This window comes from Tiliqua scincoides, chromosome 3 (assembly GCF_035046505.1).
Source record: "Tiliqua scincoides isolate rTilSci1 chromosome 3, rTilSci1.hap2, whole genome shotgun sequence".
Lineage (NCBI taxonomy): Eukaryota > Metazoa > Chordata > Lepidosauria > Squamata > Scincidae > Tiliqua > Tiliqua scincoides.
The window spans coordinates 66,450,961-66,474,604 of NC_089823.1; the positions used below are offsets into that span (position 1 = coordinate 66,450,961).

A 23,644-nucleotide genomic window follows, 5' to 3' on the forward strand; every position below is an offset into this window, starting at 1 on the left:
GTTTTAATTTTCTTTTATTTGGCTTGATTTTGCTTTGAAGAGAAAATAACGCTGCTATCAAAGTTATGTCTGCTCAGAAAATGGAACAGCTGGAATTAATTGCAATTACAAGAACAAGAAGTTATGCTTAACAGAAAAACAGAGGCATATGCTTTGGGAATGTAACCCAGTGCTTGAGCTGGCCTCATCTTTCACCCAGCAATTTAGGCTGGGTTTACTATCACCAACATGAGTCAACTCTTTTTATGCTTTCTGTGTATTGGGCAATGCGAGGGCTCATCATGTCTATGCACTTGTAGAACTAGGTGTGACTTTCAGATGCAACTAGAACCCCCACATCTTGCTATAGCAGAGCAGCTTTGTACATTACAAGAAAAAATGAAGGGCTGGTACAAGCCTACATCGTCAGAGAAACAGCAACATCCAAAACAGGTCTTTACAAGGGCAGCCAAGCCCTGATCTAGGGTCCACAAGTTTTATTTGAGTCTTGGGATTGAGTGACCTCACTGGGAGCAAGATAGATAGGAACCTGCTTGTCACATTACAGCAAGAAGTGGAACACACAAACGCATGGACTTGCATGAATTCTATAGGTCATCACTGGGGAGCCATGGGTCCTGCTTTGCAGGTTATATTCGGTAGGCGGGGAGTCAGAATTGCCTGACACTGCTTTTGTGGGACCCACATCTGACAACCATTCACATCCGTCCTGCCATTCTGACATAGGGGACAAAACACTCTTTGTGGTCATCATGCTGGTTATATTAAAAATGAGAGACTAAAAGACAAAGACAGAAAAACATCAATCTTTCATATTGCAGAATTATTCACATCTCAGTTCAGTTAAACTAAATTGTCACAGATGTAACTTTGAAAGAAATCAGATGGCTTAAGGACATCTGTTCTGTTAATGTGCGACATGTCTGAAGAACAGGGATATGTACAGTAACTGAGGAGCACAGGCAATAGTGTTTTAAAGACAGATTCTCACTTCTCAGACGTGCTTACTTGGAAGAGTTTTCAGGTAAGTAATCAATTTTTTTGTTTCTTTCTAGGCATCTCCCATGCTGTATTCCTCCACTGGAAGGCTGGGCTCCACCACCTTAGAACCTTAGAACACAAAATGCTCTCTGCTAGATCAGACCAAAGGACCATCAGATCCAACATCCTACTTTTTGCAGTGACCAACCAGATGTCTTTGGGAAGCTGGTATTAGTGGCTCTTTGTTGCTCCCCAGCTACTGGTACTCAGTGGCAGGAACAGGAAGGCCATACAGTAATCATGACAAGTAGCCACCAGCAGACTCGACCACCACAAATGTGTCCAATTCCCTTGCAAAACCATCCAAACTTGTGTCCATCACCAAGTGTAGTAGCAATTTTCCACAAATTAGTTCTGCATTGCACTGAAGCACTTTCTTTGGACTTGAGGTTCCAGAAAATTCTTCATCCAGGGGCCCTGCCCCAATTCCTCTGCATCAGCATTACCATGCTAGAGGCCTTCATAAAGATGAAGTGAGAGTCAGTACTTCTCTTCCACTCAGTTGCTGAAGGCTACAGATTAAAACCCCTAACCACATATGTGGGTCACTTTTTTTCCTACCAAGGGAGTTCAGGCCCAGCGTTTGTGATGTGAAAGACAAGCTCCTTCTGAGAAAAAAGATTTTCAAAGAGTTAAAGCACTCCATGGATAGTTCAACTGGGTGCGTCAGAGTCAGTGTTTCCGTGGTGTCAGTCTTGGCCTATGTCCAAAAAAGCATGCCATTCTGGTTTTCTTTTTCCCCTTTTCTTTTCATAAGACAAACTCTCAAACAAAAGGCATTATCTTTCTGTCATGCACTGGCTACAATTGCACCTTTCACCAGTTGCTAGCTGCTGGCAGACCTTAAGACCAGTTGTCAGTGTTTTGCTCCAATCTTCTGTACTCTGCTGTGAGGGGAAAACACATGTGCACACACAAAGAAACATTCAGCCACCAACGTCTTAGGCAAAGCCACTTCTTTTGCTTTAAGGTACTGCTTCTGTATCTCCTGGTATCTCTCCAGCAGTCCAAGGTCTTGGGAAGTCTGTCATTTCAGCAGGAGCTTTAAAAATTAAATTTAAAAAATCTCTTACTTACATACGAACAGAAGGAGAACTGCTTGATACCGATATTCATTTAGTGGGACAGAATCAAAATATGTACCCTGGGAAAGAGACTACAAAACGTCATTCTGCATGGGGACAGACACCAGGTTCGTTGCCCTTCTCTGAAGCTTTATCTCCACACCTATGTTGCGGATTCTTATGTACACAGAAAGATAGGTACAGGTAAATTCTATTCTAATTTCTATACAAGCTAAGGAGACAGAAATGTAGGACATTTAATAGTTTGTCTATAGGAGGTGGTCCAAAACCCCTGCATTTTCAATTCAGAGGAAGGAAAGCATGTACGTCACTTTGATTTCAGAATATTGTTACCTTTCATGGATTTTTACCAAATCTCACTGGATGGGGGTTTCAGCTATGGTGAACATCAATCTCTGAATATTCCTAATGTGAAAAAATACTGATAGACAAGCAGTTTCTCCCAAATCTGGGTTTTTAGAAGATTTCATCAAAATTTACATTAGGGGGTTTTCACACTGCTGTAGTGAAATCTACATATTTACAGACTTCCTTAAACGGGAAGACTTCCCTTCAAAAATCCCAAATATCCTTTCAACTGCCTGAAATCAGTTTCACTCAGAGGGGAAAATAGTTCAGTTATGGAACACACAGAAGTTGATAACAAATTTATCAACTTCTGTATGTTTTGGAGCTGAATTGTCACATTCCAGCATCTGTTTTTGAGGCACTTTCTGGAAAAAGGCACTTTGGTACATTGCATCTTAGGGCTAGCTAAAATGTGAATCCAGGCTCGTATATGGATATCTTTCAAAATTGTTCTCCTTTACGAAGAATAAACCTGAAACAGTGGATTACTACTCCTGATACATACTGATATTTCTAAACTAACAAGTTTCATTTATGATTGTACTTTTGACCAGTAATTATCCTATAAATTACAGTAATAATACTGATAGTTGAGCATTAAGGGTCTATTATGCTAAAAACACTGTGATGACACGTTTGAGACACAATTGAGGGGTTACATGAAAATGCACAAGGAGAACAACCAACCTATGTGGAAGGAGAATTTATGAAAGTGAAGCAAGCTCATTATCACTATCTACAAAAAAATGGCTCATGATTCACTGTCTTTGCGGCTGTTAGCAAGCATTGAAGTGCATGGATTAACATGTCTTAGAAGGCCTCCTTGATTAATAGAATGTCTTGTGAATGTGGGTCTAATTCTGCATTTTTTGGAATCAATGCTTATTTTGTGGTTTTCTCCCTGTTTTGAATATGCCTTGCCATGGCCAATTTTGTTGATATGGCTAACAGCAAAAGCAGAAACATTACTTTTTTCTAAAAACCAAGACACTACCATCTCTTAAACCAGAGATTCATTTTTGTACCCAACAGCTGTCCTTTCCCCACAAGTAAACTGAAAGGAGCTCTATAAACACCATCAATCTGTCAGCACGAATGCTGGGAGAGACTCATATGGATGTTGTTTGCTAAAGTGACATTCTTGATCAAAGAACTCCTTGCCCCTTTTAGAAGTCTGAAAGTTCAAGGCTGACAAAAAGCAGAAGCATGGCTGGGAATGATGCATATTTGGCTTCCTCCCTTGGACACTGCTATGAAGTCAGTCATGGGATTATTGAAACAACTATCTGGATATTTGCTCTGGTTATAAATTTTTATGTATTACAATAAAATCCTTAAGGTCCAGTGAACACTCTCAATTATATGCTACGGATGTCCTGCATGGATAGCAAAGTGGTCCTACACTAACTTTTATGTTTATAAAAGGATGCCTGAAAACATTTCTAGCCAGCAACAATTTTCATGCTCCAGAAATAGTGAACAGGAGCCCTATTGGTCAAATTATGTATATTCTGTGTGCACCTCTCTCAGATCAAGTGATCTTGACTTGGTTCTTAATGGAGAATCACTTGTATGGTACCTATGGACTCTTCTTTCCAGTTACTACTCTCTTGCGCATTACTTTCTATCTCTGGTCATCCATCATGTGAGGAAGAGCATGCATAATATATTTATAGTTACATTTAAAGGTGTGTTTTAACTGTGTGACTAGGGTCAATTCAGACATTCCACCCCTCAACGTGATGATGTGGGTCCGGAAGAGTGTAACTGATGTGCCCAGCACTGGCGCTCCTTGTTCTCTCGGTGCCATAAATGTGCTTGCACTCCAGTGCCAGCGCTGGAAGAGGACAAGATTGCACCCTTATTCTTCAAATACAGTGCAGAGCAACTCTATAGGCAATTGGAAAAGGGCCCCCCCCCTTGATATGCAAGTCTTCTAGCTGGAAGAGAGCGGCTAAGAAGCACCACAGGGGATCATGTCTATTCTGCATATGAGAAGCGACTTGAGTTGCCTAGACCAGGGGTGTCAAACATAAGGCCCAGGAACCAGATGTGGCCCACAGAAGCTTTTTATCCAGCCCTTGGGCTCTCAGTTGCTGAGCAGTGCTGAGGTGGCACTGCCGAAAGGGCAGCTCACATGAAAACTGGGCTCTCCCAGGTCTTGAAATATGATCAAGATTTGTGTGTTTTCTGTCATTTGCAGCTAATGAGTTCCTAAGTGAGAAAAAGTGCTTATTTTTGGTTATGATCTGTTTGATTATGTCACTTCCTGGCGAATGACATCACTTTTGACCCTTAGCAGGCATCATTAATACTATTTGGCCCTTGGTATGAAATAAGTTTGACACCCCTGGCCTAGACTAAATATGGCTACCTTGGAAACATCAGGCTAACCATCTTGGCAGACTGGAGTTAAAACAGATGTTCTGTTTACTTACCAGTATATTTTTGTTGCAGAGACCACCTCCTTTTATACCACCACCAGATGCCGAGAAGAATGGCAAGAGGTAGTACTACAATGCTCACTGCAACAGCTTGTGGCACAGCAGCTTGGGTTTCCGGTTGGGCAGAAGGAGAGCTGCTTGGTAGATTGTTTCCAACAACTGAATCTGGATCAATTAAGGGGAGCAGGGGAAACAAACAGATCTCGTCATGTTGTGGCTCCATCAGAATTAGTTTGTAGACACACAACTGCACAGCTGAATGTCTGTATGCTTTCATCACACTTGTGACCAAAGTCACTACAAGCACCCAAAATAAATTCAGGATTGTTTATTAACAAAATGAACCATCATTGTCTCGTTGCATGAACTACAGGTACGAGAGTGGAAACAGCCGTCGCCACTGCAATAGTTAAGCATGTCTAAGAAGTTGCATGCACTCAGCAGAGCTTCTGACTTTCTGCCCCTGAACAGCAGCTTCCCATAAGGGCAGCCAGATTGCAGAAGCCGCCTTTGGAACTCTTCCCAGTTGCTGTGCTGCAGGGCTGAGGAGGCGGCACCATTTCCTTTGTGCTTTTGGAAAAAGCCTAAACACCTTACAGGCTGATACAGTCAGACGCCGATGGCCAGGGAACAGCTCTCCAAGTCGTACCTTCAAACACTGCTTTTCTGACTACTACCTCCTGTACAGTCACTTTCTTCTCTTGAAGGCCTGAGTCATGGGGAGCAGCTAACTCTGGTGTTTGGAAAGGCTTTAACCTGCAGGGGGTGGGGTGCAGGAATTGGGGGATTTTCCCATTACAAACTTGTTCTCTGTTCTAGTATATGGATGAAGGAAACCAACTGTAGCTACCTCTCACCCATCATGTTGGGGACCGGTTTCTCCCCATTCCCAGTCCTTCTTGTACTATAGCATCCAATTCCAACATTTTTGTTGAAGTGGAAAATTACTGGTATGATTGTTGCTGGATGGGCTTGGGGAATGTAGAGAAAGCAAGTTTCCTTGGCAACTGTAGCCCTGTTCAGATCATCATGCAGGCAATGAAAAGTTCACACAGTGTCAGAGGAAGTGGGAACATGCAAGACGTTCTGTCTCTGTGCCATGGGTTCTCAGTCTCCCCTCCCCCCTCATCTCCCATCTCCACAGAGAAATGTGCCCAGCAGTTGAGCTCATGATCACTCTCCAGCTACAATATTTGTCTATGCAGACAAATGTGGTACATGTGAGGGGACAGGGGCACAGTGCTGGAGGCAGCATGCTTTCACACTGCTGGAGGCAGCATGCTCTCCCTCCTCTAGAGGGGATGGGTGGGAATGAGGCAGGCATGTAGGAAGGCTACCCCCCGTTAAGATGGTAAATAGAAGTGCAACCAAGTTAGAGTGGTCTAAAACACAGAGTCCTGAGGAAAAGATACGAAGCTTGAAAAGGGGAGAACTGAGCAGAAAGAGAGGCTATGGCAAAGTTTTACACAGGTGCAAGAGGAACTGTGTGCTATGAGCAAGAAGCCCAAGAGAGGCAAGGGAGTTTTGAGGATCAGAGACTGTGATCCAGATAACTAGGGAAGCAAATGATTGCCTGGTGTAGCCCCTGGAAGGTTCTAGAACAGCAATTTCCAATATTTTCATCTCACGGTGCACCGACAAGGCACTAAAATGATCAAGGCACACTATCACTTTTTTGACAATTAACAAGGCACACAGTGTTGTCAGTGGCAGGCTCACATTCCCCAATGGCCCTACTAATAAATGACTCTCTCCCAAGCTGCTGGGGCACACCTGCAGACCATTCACGGCACACTAATACGCCACGACACAGTGGTTGAAAATCATTGCTCTGGAAACGTAAATGTTTCATAGGAAAGGGAACTAAGTCAAGGCACTGCATGACTGGGACTTGGCAGTCTTGGCAGACCTGGCAGTGAGACTCAAGAGGCAGGTCAACACACGCTGAACTTCACAGGCTAATTTGAACTAACCAACCCTGCAACTGCTTCTTGATATTAGATTTAATGATGAAAATTCCCACCTCTGTTTCAAGCAAGATTACAACATTTCATTGATATTGCAACTGATTTAAAAAATAACCCCAAAATATTATGTGGTTAAGGCTGGTAGCTAGGATCAATTTTTTTTCATGAGTACTGTTATATTTTTAGCCCCATCTTCCAGGAAGGCATTCAGGAGCAGCACTTCTAGTTCACCCCATCTTTTCCTCCTCACAACAGCCCCATAAGATAGGCTAGGCTCTAGAAAGGATTAGCTCCAGGCGCCCAAAGTGAAATTTATGCCTGACAAGGGACTTGAATATGATTCTCCTACTTCAAGTCCAACTTGCTAAACATGACACTGCCGTTGCTCTCCAGCACATTTGTCCTTCATTACAAACATCTCACTGCATATGGATAAGAGTAGATAAGCGAGCATATGAACATTCACTTACTGGCCGAAAATCCACTTACTAGTTAGGTTTTCGTGCAGTCGCTCATTTTCAATGACACATCCTACTTTGCCACCAGACGAAGCACCCTTAATCGTGAGTGTACTGGAGACACTGAAAGTTCCACTGGGTTCCGGAGTCAGCTCCGTCGACCCAGCTTTCAAGAGGCTGTTGTCTGTTTGATTTATCCAATACACATTTGGCTTTGGGTATCCGTGGCTAGAATTGCAAGTAAACGTCACTTCTGCCCCAGACTCCACAGGACCTGTTAGGACTGGTTTGCTGTAATTTGCTGGGAAAAAAAGAAGTAAAGATCCTGTAATTTTATACGTTTCACACAGACTGAGCTGCCACTTGGGTAGGGCTGGGGGTATAACAACCACAGGGTATAACAACATAGGGCTGGAGGGAAAATACATTTGGCTGAGGAATTCCAAAACTTCTAGAGAAAACCATTCCTGCATCTTTCCTCCAGTGTCTTGCACTGCCCTCTTACTATCTCATCACACGTGGTGGGACCTGCAATTTGTTGGCACTGGGGCCTCTTGTGTTACTAGTTTGCTGCCTTGCTGCAGAACTAGTAATGCAAGAAGCCACTAGACTGCCAGGTATTTGGCCCATCTGATCCGAGTTCACCATTCAGCACAGTTCAATGGTCTGCAATAGTTTGCCACAAAATGTTCCAGAGGGTCAGCAGGGAATCAGCTCAGTGTCATTCTGAGTACTGGGTAGCTTGCATGGATATCCTCTCTCCACCGAAGCAGCACAGTCTTAACCCACAAATGCAGCAAGGGGATATGGTACCAATTCGAGAACTAAACAGTGTGTCTTTTAGCACTGCCCTAATTTATTACATTATGGGTTTGTGGGAGATCAGCATAGCATGGCCCCAAAGTCAGGGTTAAATTTAGGGAAAGTCAATATGCACAATCAGCAAACTTCTAATGGGCATGCCTGAAGTGCTCTTGTGCATTTCATTATATTTTTTTTTGGGGGGGGGAGGGTTCATTTTAGCTCCAAGACATGCCCCTCACCCTATTCTGCAAAGGCAATGAGCTGCATGGGGATTTTGATTCATCAAATGTTAGTTTAGTGCAGTGGTTCTCAAACTGGTGGGTCATGACCCACCTGCTGGAGAACCATTGCTCCTTTCACTTTCAGGAGCAGGGGCAGGGGGAAGGCAGCGATGTGATCCCCAGAATTACACTGCTGTGGGAGAAGAGGGGGCTTTTTAACATCTTACCTGCTGCTGGGGTTCAGGGGGTGCACGGAGCCCCACTGAGCCCTCTGCAGGATTTCCTGTGGCTTGTAGAAAGTAAAAAAGCTTTTTTTTTTAACTTGCTACAAGCCATGGGGAGCCCTACAGAGGTTACCGTGGGACTCCCCGCATCCCCCAGACCCCAGCAGCAGGTAAGTTAATTTTAAAAAAGCCCCCTCTCCCCCCCCCCCCAGCAGCATAATCCTGGGAATCACATTACTGCTTTCCACCACGCCCCTACAAAGACTTACCCTGATCCTTGAACTCCGAGGACGTTTGAGAACCAGTGGTTTAGTGAAAAGTAAAAATGGAACACACACCCAATGGAAAATGCAACAGTACATTTGCATTATATTCAAGTGATCACTATTTGACTAATCCAGCCCCTGCCCTATGTAAGCAATTAGGAGTGAGCAGCTCGTCTGTTAAAATAAGTTTCAGTGCACCAGACAGGGGAAAGGAAGTTGATGGCAGAGGCCTCATGTGTGCATGATGTGTGCATGATGGAGGCATGCACACAGTAGAAGGGAGAAACTGGACTGGTCTGTTGCTGATGTGTTAGTTAGCACAAGGCTTTGGTTCCAAATGCTTTTGCTGTTTTGTTCTCATGTAGAGTTCTGTGTAACTCGGAAACACATTTTCAAACACACTTCATATATGCAATTATCTGGCCTCAAAACAATTCTGAGGAAAAAAAGGGGGGAGAGCCTACAAGGGAATGTTCAGTTGGCCACTGAATGTCCAATGAATACTGATTGGCAAAGGTTTGCAATGAGAGAGAGAGATGCTCACCTGCCACTTTGAGGGTTGTACTGCTATCGTGAACGTGTGTAAATATCCTATTTATCTTCTTCTGTACATGGCATGTATACGTGTGTTCATCATTATGGCTGATATTGAAGAGCTGCAGAGTAAAGTCCCCCTGCTTCAGTCTGTCACTCAGCCGAGTCCTGTTGCTGAATCGTGGGCACTTCTTTATTTGATTCTCATTAGGAAAATAGGCATCCACAAGGCATGACTGCTCTCCCTTTATTTGCCATTGTACTCTAAACTCATCTGTGACAAGCAGTTCTTTCTCATAGCAACATCTTAGTTCAACAGCACTTCCTATGATGCCCATGACTTCAGTTCCATTAACTAAAAGACAAAGAAGATCATTATAAAAACAACATTACAATGCTTCTCTGCAAGTCATCTAGTTTTTATGAAGGTACCATTTCCTTTCAGTCTCCCTGAATTTAAATGAGAAATAACCCAGAGAAGCATGGAAAGCTGGCTGCTACACCTTTCATCCAAAGTGCTCATTTACTACATGCAGTGAGGTGTTTGGGGTTTTTCTTTGTCTTTTTGCATGGGGAAGTATTGGATGGTGTAGTGCAGTAGTTCCCAAACTGTGGGACCCACTGGTGGGTCCGGACCTGACTTTTGTTGGGTCACCAAAGAGTGATGGAAAGATCAGATAACTAATTGCCTCAAGCCCTGAGGCTATTCAATCAGATACTGGAGCTGCTTAATGACCCTGCAAAGAGCATTGCTCCTGCAGTTTGTAAGCATGTGTAAATATAGGCAGATAAATGTCTGAGGGATTTTTTTCTGGTTATAACATTTACAAGTAAATAATTTCTTTCTAAATCTCCTTTTTTTAAAGTCTGGTAAATCTAGGTGGGTCCCAATGTCCCAATCTAGGTTGTTTCAAAAAGTGCTAAAAAGTTTGGGAACCACTAGTGTAGTGGTTTAGGAGTTGGACTTAGACCTGGAAGATCCAGGTTCAAATCCCCACTCAGCCTTGAAGCTTTCTGAGTGGTCTTGGACCAGTTACTATTTCATAGTCTCAATGACCTCGCAGGGTTGTTGTGAGGACCAAAAGAGGGAAGGAACTATGTATACCACCCTGAGCTCCTTAGAGGAGGAACGATATAAAAATGTGACAAACAAAAGCAACTCCCCACTGGCATTCTGACAGTTTTGAATTCTGCTGCCTCAGCCTACCACCTCACTCTGTATCATGTGTAGATTGGTCATAGCTATGTGGGTACCATGTGGCTAACTTTTCATGAGGAGTTCAGGCCTGGGCATTGGCAAATCCTTGGAGGCAGCGGGTTCCAGAGAGTGGGGGCAACTAACCTTTCTGTAGGCCTTGTCTTCCATCAACACTGGGGTGATATGTTTGAAAAAGGACTGGTAACTGATCTTAAGATTGTGAGGATACATAGAGTTGTCTCTTGAAAGAGAATTCTACTGATCCCATTTCTCTGTTCCCCTCCCCCTTCTTTCTTTGGTTAATGAGCAGTTGCTTACAGTTGATGGAAATAAAGCCAAAAACAGGGTTGTCTAGAAGGATGCAGGTGGTGCAAAAAAGAGTCACACAGACAGAGGAATTTGTGCAGAGGAACATATACAAGAAAAGTGGCCTTGGAGTCTGTGGCGACCTGATCCTGATCCTGCTTGTTTCCAGTCTGTTATATGGACTAGAAAGAATCAGGAGGACCTTGAATACCACAGTGCAGATTACAGGTCATCAAAATCAAGTCCAAAACATATACAAAAACTTCCGACAGATTAGCTGACTTCATGCAAGCCTATTGTCGTTTTGCAACAGCTTACTATGAACTTCATTTATCTCACTGGGGGAATTCCTGCTGATATTTACAACTCCTTACACGACAGTTAACAAGGCGAAGGTCTTTCAGTATCCTGCCCAACGGCCAAGGTACCCGTTATAATAATATGAGCAGTTTTTACCATTCAAGTCCACTTAAATTTATTCTTCCTGTACGAACATCCTGTATTCCAGGGGTGCTCACACTTTTTTGGCTCGAGAGCTACTTTGAAACCCAGCAAGGCCCGGAGATCTACCAGAGTTTTTATTACAATGTTCGCGCCATCATAACATATAACATTTATGTGTACAATATATGTTGGTGTACCTTGAGCCCCACTGAGTATAACAGGACTTACTCCTGAGTAGACATGCCTAGGATTAGGCTGTGAGGCTGCAATCCTAGCCACACTTACCTGGGAGTAAGCCCCATTGAGTACAATGGGCCTTACTCCGGGCGTTTCCTCCCAGAGGCACCTGAAGGGGGGGGGTTGGAACGCCGCGATCTACTCATTTTGCCTTGCGATCTACCGGTAGATCGCAATCCACCTATTGAGCACCCCTGCTGTATTCATTCTGGACACAATATTCCAAATGTAACCTTATGACTCTACACCCACCAGGCATCCTTACCTAATACAGAATTGCACTGGACAGGAATTTAGATTTGCAGTGCAACCCTGTCTGACATGCACATTTACTGACAGTGTTTTACATGCTGCTTGAGTAGAGTGGATGAGTCTCTGCAAGGATTCATCTCTAAGGCCAGAGTGAGCAGAGAGCTGGTGCAGGAAGCAGATGAACAGGTACAGCTCTTCCCAGCATGGAGATTCAGGCGGAAATCCTATGCAATGTCCCTACCTGAAAGAAAGCCTCAACATACATAGTGGGACTCACTTTAGAATAAAGTGAGATTTAGAATAAAGGAGATTGCTTATGGAATGGCCACTTTTCTGGGGCCACACCATTTACACACCAGGGGTGTGGCAGTAGATCAAGAAACAAGGATATCATTTGAAATTCTGATTTACGGCCTGCGCCAGCCCACCACTGGTACCAAGTATTGCAAACGTGCTATAAGGCGCGCCTAAAATACTTACTGCTGGTCTGGCACTGGTGCCGCATGAGCCCCCACTGAGCCAGCACCAGGCGGAGGCCAACTGCAAGCTGCCCAGAGCTTGCACAGAACCAAGGAGACCTATTGGGGCTGCCTGAGTCTTACACGGGGTTAGGAAGCGTAAGTTCCCTTATCCAAGGAGACCCGGCACTGATTCCCAGCCCTGCTGGATGCAGCAGTTGCCGTTTTGGCGCGGCTGCAGCCCTGGGCACTGGGAAGCATTGGATTGGATTTGAATATTTTTAAGTGTTTTTTTTTAAATTATATCTCTGCAGTCCATTCAGGGAAAAGACAATATTGCTTTGATTAGTATTGTCATCAGCTTTGATCACTAGTATTATCATCATCTTTTAAAGAGTGCATTATATTGGGTTTAATAAACAATAATCATCACTTACCAGTTCCCTGAACCCAAAGAAACAAGGCCAAGAATCCAAGGCTAAAACAAAATCAATACAGATTATGAGACAGAGTCTTCACAAATTGTTACTAATTATATATATCAATCATAATTTGGAAAACTCAGCTGGTTAACCACCAGATAGTGGAGACAACTAGCATTTATAGCAACAATCCTTTTTGCATTAGTATAACATTTCCCCCCAAAACAGCTCTTTGTATAACATTGTGCAGATCTTCTCACACAAGAAACCTAAAGTTTGGTCAGTATTTTTATTCCTATATTACACACAGTGAGAGGACTGAAGCAAAGTACAGCGGTTGATGTGTTTATGGCAGGGCTAAGATTTGAATTGGGTTGTGGGTCTATTCAGATTATAATTTTATCATCTGATGAGCCCTGTGCATTAAAAGATGCATTTGGTCATAGTGTGTGTGTGCATCTTGGTTGAACCCCCCCAAGTCTAGGTGAGTTGCTTAATCGCAGGGTGGTGGTGGTTCAGACAAACTATGTCTTCCCCACATGATTAAAGAATCTAGCCCCGACTCATTCAGATTCAAGAAGGGTCAGAGCATGCACATACATATCTTCTATGTACCGTATTTTTCGCTCCATAAGACGCACTTTTTCCTCCCAAAAAAGTGGAGGGAAAAGTGTGTGCGTCTTATGGAGCGAATACTGCAAAAAAAAAAAAAACCTCCGGCCCCGCCCCCTACCCGCTCTGCTCTGCTCGCCTTCCCAGGAAAGTGTGGGTGGGAAGGCAGTCTTGCTGAGCAAGCCCTCTTGTCTACTCAGAAGTAAGTCTCAGAGTCACTGGGGCTCACTCCCAGGAAAGCGTGGGTGGAGTGGCAGTCTTGCTGAGCAAGCCCTCCTGTCTACTCAGAAGTAAGTCTCAGAGTCACTGGGGCTCACTCCCAGGAAAGCGTGGGTGGAGTGGCAGTCTTGCTGAGCAAGCCCTCCTGTCTACTCAGAAGTAAGTCTCAGAGTCACTGGGGCTCACTCCCAGGAAAGCGTGGGTGGAGTGGCAGTCTTGCTGAGCAAGCCCTCCTGTCTACTCAGAAGTAAGTCTCAGAGTCACTGGGGCTCACGCCCAGGAAAGCGTGGGTGGGGTGGCAGTCTTGCTGAGCAAGCCCCTAGAGCAGGGGTGCTCATTATGTCGATTGAGAGCTACCAGTCGATCTCCAGGCGAAATGAGAGATTTCATTTCCCCCCTTGTATTGGAATCCAGGAAGATCTGGTGAGGAGGTAGATGTGGTGTCAGCAGTGGCCCCTTTAAGGGTAAGGCCTAGGCATCCAGCAGTGTGCTGCACAGCTGCAGCCACTGGAAGGCAATAGGGCCCTCAGGGATATAAGGAGTACCAGAGGCAGAAAGGGTTTGTGGGTTTTGAAGGAGTGCAGGTTGGAGAGGAGACTGACTGACTGGGTTTATTGAATTTGGAATCTGACTGTGGATTGTGACTGGACTTGGATACCCTGATGGATTTGCCTGACCTTGGACTGTAATTTGGCTTATTGGCTCTAGACTCTGATTTGGTAACTCTGATTGATGGGACTGATTTACTTGGCATCTGTGGACTGGAACTGGACTCACTTTTGCTTGCTGCACTGGTGAGTTGCACAAGGGGGACTGATCAGCCTTAAGCGGGCACGAGGCCCAGTGGTTTGGAATTTGGCAGAACATCATTGTAGCAGAAAGATAATGTGATCCCCTATTTGTGTGCATCTGCTTTTGTGAGCTTCATAAATTCTGACTCTAGCGATGATGTTTTCTTGGGGTTTCCAGAAAACTAGAGTACTCAAACCTTTAAGTCTCTCCATTTGTTAATGACAGTGATAATGGTTCTTAATGCCACTGTTGACTGCTGTTCACTTTACATGGTTCAAATGTTGTTCTGTTATAGTTTATTAAATATTTTATTACACTATTTGGTTCAGAATATTTTTTCATTGTTTTCCTCCTCTAAAAACTAGGTGCGTCTTATGGTCAGGTGCGTCTTATGGAGCAAAAAATACGGTATGTTGCTGGTCAGGTGAGAAGAGTATTGTCTAAACCAGTCCTTTCTGTTCATAGCTCATGCTCTTAACCAGTGTACTACACCAGATCTTTTATATTTTTTACACTTATGTTTCAGCCTTTATGTAGTTTGTGAGATATTGACTCACAGTGTCCTTGTAGTGTCACCTAAAAACAATTCAGAAAACAGCATTTATATGATGAATTGCTGCCTAAATAATTTAGGGCCCAATCCTATTCAACTTTCCAGTGCTGATGCAGCTGTGCCAAGGGAGTGTGAGCTGTATCCTGTAGGAGATCTCCTCAAGGTAAGGGGACAAGGTAAAGGGAACAGTTGCATCAGTGCTGGAAAGTTGAATAGGATTGGGCCATTACTCAGCCCCATCAGAATTAAATGAGCAGGCTAGCTGTGATTAACCTAAATCCCAGTAATTTCAGTGGGGCTCCGGAATCCTAATTTTCTTAGAATATAACCCTATGTGAATAGTAAGCATAATTCAAAATACGTATGCCAATATCCCTATCTAAACAATATTATTCAACTTTTATGTTGTTGAGGTTTTTTGGTAAATAGAAAAATTGAGTTTTTCCAACCAGGCCAACAAACAAGGTGGAGGAGTGGGGCCAGCAAAGAAAGGGTATACTGTACATGTCTCTGAATTGTTCTCCTTTTTATTACATGTTCTTGGAGTTCCATTAAAAAAACATACAAAAACACTTTCCTTGGTATGGTTTTGAAAACAAATGTGAGAGATTCCTCTCCAAAAGCCTCCCAAACTTTTTAGGAATGCTTGCTAGATCTATACTTATTCCTTAAGCCAATGTTTCTCAAACTGTGGGTTGGGACCCACTAGGTGGGTCATGAGCCCATTTCAGGTGGGTCCCCATTCATTTCAATATTTTATTTGTAATATATTAGACTTGATGCTCCCATGGTATGTGACTGCATTTGGGGAAGTGTTATAGATCTGTACTTTTAACTCTGTATACGCTTTGATAGTAAATGGGACTTACTCCTGGGTATATATGGGTAGGGTTGCAGCCTAAGATCGTTAAAAATTTTCCTGCTTGATGATGTTACCTCTGGTCATGACATCATTTCCGGTGGGTCCTAAGAGATTTTCATTCTAAAGAAGTGGGTCCCAGTGCTAAACATCTGCCTTAAGACATTTTCTACTGGCATTCAATTTTGATATTATTCATGAACCACCTGTACAAGACTTGTGAAAGCAGTGTCATGGTCTTGAGGCACAAATTTAATCGGGCTGCATTTTCCTGCCAAATTGTGTTCCTTTCCAAACTCATCAAACAGGCAGAACTGTAAACTCAGAGCACCTTCGCTCATTAATTCTGTACAAATAGAGGAAGCCTCAGTCAGCATGTACAGTGCTCAAGACCAAAGCAAGGACCTCCCCTAGGAAGAGATGCAATATGCTGTACCTGAATGAATGGCTAAGAACTGGGATAGGTATCTGCACTGGGAATACATTCACATCGAGCTGTACCTCATACATCTGTGAGCTGGGTACAATCACTGCTAATGTACATCTGGGTACAGTTAGCCACACATTCCATGCTGGTACAAACTATATACAGCATACAAAGATTGTTAATCTGTAAAAATGAACCCAGGTATACTCAGTCACATGGAAATGTGTGCCCATCACAGACAGTTGTCCCTGGGTACCATATGAACAGCCTCCCCCCCCCCCACACACATCACATGTTAGAGATGCACATCTTCCTGCTTTGTTAGCCCATTTTTGCTCAGCCCACAGGTGTACACATTTGGTCCCTGTTGCATATATGCAATGTTGGACAGAAATGGCTTGATTGGGTCTATTTCAACAATAGTTTTAATCCTGAAATGATTCTGGACAATAGCGGATCTGTATGCATGTCCTGCCCCCTCCCCTCATGTCCTCATTAACTTTCCTAATCAGAAGGGGGCAATTTTTCTGTGTCCCTCCCCCATGATTAATAGGATTAACTGCAACGCAAGGGGAAAAGCAGACCTCTGCATGCATAGCGAAAGCAGACACATCCATTTTCACTTAGGGCCAGCTCCAGAGGAATAGTACTATCCAAACTGGTCCATTATATGTTCAGAAATAGGAAATGCAATTCACCCGTTTAGAACTTACAATATTAGGTATGGTGTATGTGGGTAAAAGGAAATTGGAATACAAACACACCACTGTTACAAGCTCAGTGGATCTCAAACTTTTACCACAGGGTCCCACTTTTTAGCACTGGGTCAGGACCCACTGGGAGTGATGTCATGACTGGAAGGGACATCACCGCACAGGAAATTTTTGACAATCCTAGGCTGCAATCCTACCCACACTTACTCAGGAGTAAGTCCCATTGACTATCATTGTTAAAAGCATATACACAGTAGCCTGTTAAAAGTACAGGTGTGTCACATTTCCCCAAATGCAGTCACACACCATAGTAGCACCAAGTCGAATATATTTTTTAAAATATTGAAATGAATGGGGACCCACCTGAAATGGGCTGGCGACCTACAGTTTGAGAAACATAGTTTATTCCCACCTATTTGGGGAGTCTCAAGCACGCAGAAACAACTCGTGTCCTGCAGTTTCACTTTGTGGTTCATTTTGCTAGAATAAGGTGACTCATTTTTCTACGATAACAAGAAGACTGTACAGAATCTCAGCTAGAAGTAGCTTGTCCATGACGCAAGGAACTCGGGTTCTCCCTCACATGTGTTGTATGTGGCAAAATGGATTACACACTTTTACAGAAGCGGATGAGTGAATTTGCAGGATCAGAATCAGAGGATCACAAGGATCTACTGTACGGTAGATAAACTCAAGCAAAGTCTCATAAACATGTGGGGGGGGGGACAACATGCCACCCCAGGCAAAGAGCCCCTTGTTGCTGCCTCCCCCCCCCCCCCGTTCTTGGACTCGTGTGGCAGCTTGGAGGAAAGTCACTTTTTTTACATGCTTAGAATTCTTGATGACCATTCAGTTGAAATCAAACGCATCACTAGAGACAGACAGACAGACAGACAGCCCGAGCAGAAGCGCAGCTCCCCCTGGACTCGGGGGCGTCCACTCACCTTCGGGTCTGCATGCTGGCCGGGGCCACATCTGGGAGCGAAGGGGCGCGTGCACGGCTGGATCGCCCAGGAGGAGACTGCCCGCCAGCCCCCAGCCAGCCCCAGCTGGGGATCCCGGGCGCTCTGCTGGCGGCGGCGGCGGCTCCTCCTCCTACCCGGGGGTTTCCAGCCTCCAGCCAGCACCTGCTGCCCAGGGCGCCGCGGTTCGGAAGCCTGGGCAGCGGGAGGAGGAGGAGGGAGGATCCGCCTCTGCCTGCCGGCACAGCGCTCTTCCAGCAGCGGGCGCCTCCCTCCGCCTGCCTGGGAAACGGGGTAAGGACAGCCCCCAAAGGTGGCCGCACTGTGGGTGGCGCTGCAGCGCCGGGTGTGTCTGGAGCGGCAGAGCCCCTGCGTTGCAGGCAGAAGCCCAGCAGGTGCAGCTCTCTCTGACCGCATGTGCTGCAGAATTTCCGCTGCTGTTGGGGCAAAAGGCCTGCGGTTGGGGAAGAGGTTAGCACTGCACTGCACTGCACGGCTGGCGTTTGATGGGACTGGCTTCGGTTGTGAGTGCCCCCCTAAAGCTGCCATCCTCCCCGGCTTCCCAGCGCTGGCGCAGTGGTGCCATCAAGCCATGCGCTGCATCCTGCAGGAGGGAAGCAGCCCCAGAAGCCTCCGGAACACTTGTTCCCTTTCCAAGGGGCTGCGCCAGCGCTGGAAAGTTGCATCCTCTATCACATTTGGGTCCTGATCACTTACAGGGCTTTACTTCTGAGTAACATGCTGAGATGGGGGGGGCAGTACTTTTCTTAGCACTAACTAACACGTCACAAAATGTAGGGAACGTGTTTTCCACAAAGCTTCAGGCTGGATGGTAAGCAAAATAAGGGGGAAGGAGAAAGGAGATGGCCATACTGGGAAAAACCTGCATCCTGCAGTTTGTCATAAGGTTGAGGTGGAGACCAGGAGGTTTTGTGCACTTTTAATTCCATTAGACTCTTCTAGGTCCAAGTCAAATTTCACTTTGCTCCGAAAGCTACTGTAAAACGCTTTTTAAGGGTACAGAGTTATTTAACTTTTTTAAAATTTTCCATGGTCTCAACTGAGTCATGTTTCCATTTTATTGCTGTCCAAATCACAAAGCAACTAATGTGATGACTGCACTAAGTCTTAAATTGCAGAGTCTTTAGCATACCAAACCCTTTGGTCCATGCCGCCTTGAGACATTTTCAGATCTTATAATTGAAGGAGAGTGACAAATTGTGATTGTAAGGCTGCAATCCTGTATAATCTTACCCAGGCACAGGTGCCACTGAGTATGCCAGTGGGGTACACTATTGCATAGACATGCATAAGATTGCACTGTACTGTAATTCATTTTTTTCCACTGAAAAATGTATAATTTACAAAGCACAAATCACAGTACAGAAATCTCATCGTAGTCCACTTTATGCAAATTGTGCTTTCTGCAAACAAAACCATACCAGTGTAAAAAAATTTGTTCACTAGTTTCCCCCATTTTGACCAAAGATACCATTTTTCCCCCAGTTACTGCTCCTTCCCATAGCTACTTTACTGAACTTTACACTGTGGCGTTGTTGCATTCTTTCATTACATTGTGGCTCATGAATGAAGGCTGCCCATGACAGCACAATCCAATGCATGCTCCTTAGATTGCACTGCAAAGCTGACTGAAGTTTTTACAAATATTTTCAATTTATCTCTGTCACAGTGCTCTGTCCCTACTTGCTTGAAGACATCTATTATAGTGCCAGTTCCTAAGCAGACAGTAGTTGCTTCTCTCAATGATTATCAACCTGTGGCTCTAACTTCAGTAATTATGAAGTGTTTTGAGAGGCTGGTGTTGAAACATATTAAGTCTGGTCTTCTACCCACCTTGGATCCTTGTAAATTTGCATACAGGAGTAATAGGTCGACTGATGATGCCATCTCTATTGTTTTACGTACAGTCCTGCATCATTTGGAACAACGGGAGTACATATGTACAGCTGTTATTTGTGGATTATAGTTATGCTTTTAACACCATTCTACCTAGCAGGCTGTTTTTTAAAATGACTAATTTGGGCATACAGCAAGACATTTGTCTGTGGATAAAGTACTTTTTGACAAATAGGCCACAGTCAGTTAGGATGGGCTCTTATCATTCTTCCACTCTGATATTAAATACAAGAGCTCCACAAGGCTGTGTGCTGAGCCAACTTCCTCTACTCCCTGTATACACATGATTGTACCCTAGCACATAACACCAATGAAATTATAAAATTTGCATATGATACTACAGTGGTGGGGCTTGTTAGCGGGAATGATGAGTCTGTTTATAGGAAGGAGGTACAGGAGTTGTTATTGTGGTGCAAAGAAAATAATATCTCACTTAACATCAAAAAAACCAAAGAACTTATAATTGACTTCCAGAAAAAGATGGATGTACACGCACCATTATACATAAATGGTGAGTAGGTGGAGAAGGTTGCTAGTTTCAAATTTACATCACAGAGGACCTCTCATGGACTATTAACACCAGCATGTTGATAAAAAAGGCACAAAAGTGGTTATATTATAATCGTATATTATATTATCTGAGGAAGCTTGGGAGGTTAAATCTGTCACAGCAGGTGCTTGTGTTTTACTATTGTTGCACCATTGAGAGTGTCCTAACCTATGATATCTTGGTGTGGTACGGAAATTGCTCTGCAGGGGACAAAAAAGCTCTGCAGAGAATTATTAAGATTGCGCAGCACATCATCAACCTTCATCTACCAGCTTTGGAGGACATCTATACATCTCAATGTCTGCAGAAGTCACATGGTATTCTGAGAGACCCCTTCCATCCGGCTCATAAGTTCTTTGAACTGTTGCCTTTGGGTAGACGATACAGAACTATTAGAGTATGCACCACACAATTCCTGAACAGTTTTTATCCCACAGCCATAATTACGTTGAATAAGGCAATATAGTTGTTACCATGCTCCTGGGCATTATGGTCTGTATACAGTTTTTATATTATGATGCATGTTGTATAGAATGTGTGGGTGAGTGTGTAGAGTGTGATTGTTGGAATTGTAGTATATATTTATGCTTGTATCTCAGAGGTGCATAAATTTCATTGTGCTATAGTACAATGACAATAAAGTTACTGCTGCTGCTGCTGCTGCTGCTACTACTACTAAGAAGTGAGTCCCATTGTGTTCAATGGGTGTACTCCCAGAAAAGTGTACAAGGGATTGCAGTCTGAGTTTAATCATTCACTAGGTCAGCTGATGGTGTCTTAACATTCATTCTTGGCCTACAGTGTTTTCCTAATGGGAGATCTTCCTGGAAAGTGACAAGCTGGTAGCATGATGTAAGAGAGTAAAGAACAACAAAAGAAACGGCTCTTGAGCAGGGTGAGGCAGAGACACAGACTGAGTTTGAGAGCAGACTGACTGAATGGGAAACAGAGACAGAAGCGGATAAAAGCAGCTTGAGCTGATGACCTCCTAGGAGTTCTCTGCTGTTTGCTTCCATCTAACATGCAACTTGTCTACAAATGTTACAAAGGCACCACAAGTGTCTGGTGATCTCTCCTCCACAGGAAACCAGAATCTGGGTAGCTCTTCCCCCTTAGAACTTCCCACCATTAGAAGAAGTGAGGACATGATGCAATGTCTTTGTTGCTGCTAAGAGATTTTGAACAGACAGATTCTTCCCTTTTCACTGCACTTTGACTTAATTCTTGCAAAATTGTTTGGGGATCTTCTGGGAGCATGTACCCAGTGAGTGCATAACTTCTATCAACTACATCATTCCCCCCCCCCCCAAATGATTTTATTTTGGGACAGCCTCACCAACTGTTCACATGCATTTCCTTTGATCTGCATCCCTTGCAACAGTTTCCTTGGTCTGAGTCTGTAATTCTAAGTTTGAAAAATGAATAACACTCAATATTGTCTTATAAACCCTATTCAGAAGTTATGGGAGGCTCATCCCCCTATCCCAGCACGCTTCTTAAGAACATAAGAAGAGCCCTGCTGGATCCGGTCAAGGACCCATCTAATCCAGCTTCCTATGACTCACAGTGGCCCACCAGATGTCTCTGGGAGCACTGAAGACAACAAGATCCCTGTATCCTTTCGCCACTCCCTTGCATCTGGCACGCAAACACAGAGGTTGCATATAGTCATCAAGGCTTGTAACCTGTGATGGACTTTTCCTCCATAAATTCATCCAATTTCCTTTTAAAGGCATCCAGGTCAAGTGCCATCACCACATCTGTGGCAAAAAGTTCCACAGTTTAATTATGCACTGGGTAAAAAAAACATTTCTTTTTGTCTGTTCTAACTCTCAGGCCAGTCAGTTTTGGATGTCCCCTAGTTCACCATTTCCTTAAGCAGTTATCATCCAGAACATAGATAGGAAACTTATTTCAATAGTAAATGACAATGTTTTTATATGGCTATGACTTAGTGGGCCTTTAGCCCAATCCAGCAGGGCTTTTCTTATGTTCTTTTGGCTGAGATGGAGCTGGGAGACTAATAAGTATCTGAGCACTGGAAGATCCAGCTCCTTCCCAAGAGAGAAATCTATATTGCTGTAAGATTCCCTCCTCCAGCCTCACTTATTTTAGCAAGTTGCTTGCCTGTTCAAACCTGAGAGGTGGTTGTTGAGACATTTGTTTCTTCCAATGCCATTCAATCAATCATTTATTGATTTCAAACTGTGATGCAATCATACTGACTTTGGAATGTTTGTGGCACACAAAGTATTCAGGATTGTCTTCCTCAGACCAGAAACTGTTCAGATGCTATCTCACCTTTCTATTCTGTGCTGTTTTTCTGCTTTGTTCCCTTGTATTTATATCAGAATCTAAGATCACACAAACTGTACACCCCAGAGGAGTTACAGATGCAGTTCTTGGGGCTGGATCCTTACATTTACAGCCATTGCTGTGTGCGTGATTTTCTGTTTGTTGGATAAGAACAGGATGGAGTCTGTGCTGCCCTGCCAGAAGTAATCAGATTGTCAGCTTCAATCAGATTGTCCTGATTGTCAGGTAATTGTCAGGTAATCAGATTGTCAGATTGACATGTTGAGGATGGGCTAGGAGTGGATATTGCTGGCATTGGTGGTGCCAATCGCCTATGCCTCTGGTCTGGGCTCGACACATCCCCTTGGGCCCAGCTGAATTTTTCTCAGCCACAGAGCTGGCATAGATCTGTATAGGCCCTTTGGGGACAAGACAGATCTGTATAGGCCCTTTGGGGACAAGACAGTAGCAGAGTAGATGAGTAAAGTTTTTTACTCCCCTTCCCATAGCTGTTTGGTCCCCTGCCAACCCACAGCATGCAGTGGAGCTTGTACCAGTGCCCCTGCACACTCTGGGCCTGCCCAGGATAAGATTGACCTATAATACATGCTAGTTCTTATGTCTATAGAGACAGAATGGTAAGTTACGAGGAAACCAAACCACCAATGATCCTTAAACTACTGATTGCTACGTTTTGGCTGATTAACCTTGGGATGTCAAACTCGTTTCATACACAGGGCTAAAGTTAGCATTCATGGTGCCTGCTGAAGACTGGAAGTGACATCATTAAGCAGAAAATATCATTTGAGCAGATGATGGCCAGAAATAAGCACTTCATTCTTACATAGAAACTCATTAGCTTGAAATGACTGGAAATGTGCAAATCTTGATCATATTTTCAAGATACGTTGCAGCCCAATTGGAGGTTGGATAAATTGCCTCTGGGGGTCGCATTCAGCCCGTAGGCCTTATGTTTGACACCCCTGAATTAGACTAATGTAAACCTCCATAATAGCATTTGACTGAAAATAATTTT

General features: G+C 44.0%; 1 protein-coding gene across 1 annotated transcript; it reads right to left on the minus strand.

The window, feature by feature from the left end:
- Window positions 1-189: 189 nt before the first annotated feature.
- Window positions 190-18,038, minus strand: ICOSLG (inducible T cell costimulator ligand). Its single transcript, XM_066619843.1, has 6 exons — window positions 17,829-18,038; window positions 12,725-12,765; window positions 9,403-9,747; window positions 7,375-7,644; window positions 4,913-5,083; window positions 190-2,083 (listed from the first exon to the last, which is right to left on the minus strand). Exons 1-6 carry the CDS (start codon window positions 17,840-17,842, stop codon window positions 2,007-2,009), a joined length of 918 nt encoding a protein of 305 aa, XP_066475940.1. The 5' UTR covers window positions 17,843-18,038; the 3' UTR covers window positions 190-2,006.
- Between the last annotated feature and the right edge of the window lie 5,606 nt (window positions 18,039-23,644).

What these genes read in the sequence shown, in the direction of transcription:
- ICOSLG (XM_066619843.1), bottom strand. An exon ending in TACAACCCTCAAAGTGGCAG is followed by an intron (nt 7,645 to 9,402) that starts GTGAGCATCTCT and finishes TTTTTTTCCCAG; the next exon opens with CAAATTACAGCAAACCAGTC. An exon ending in TCTGCAACAAAAATATACTG is followed by an intron (nt 2,084 to 4,912) that starts GTAAGTAAACAG and finishes TAATTTTTAAAG; the next exon opens with CTCCTGCTGAAATGACAGAC.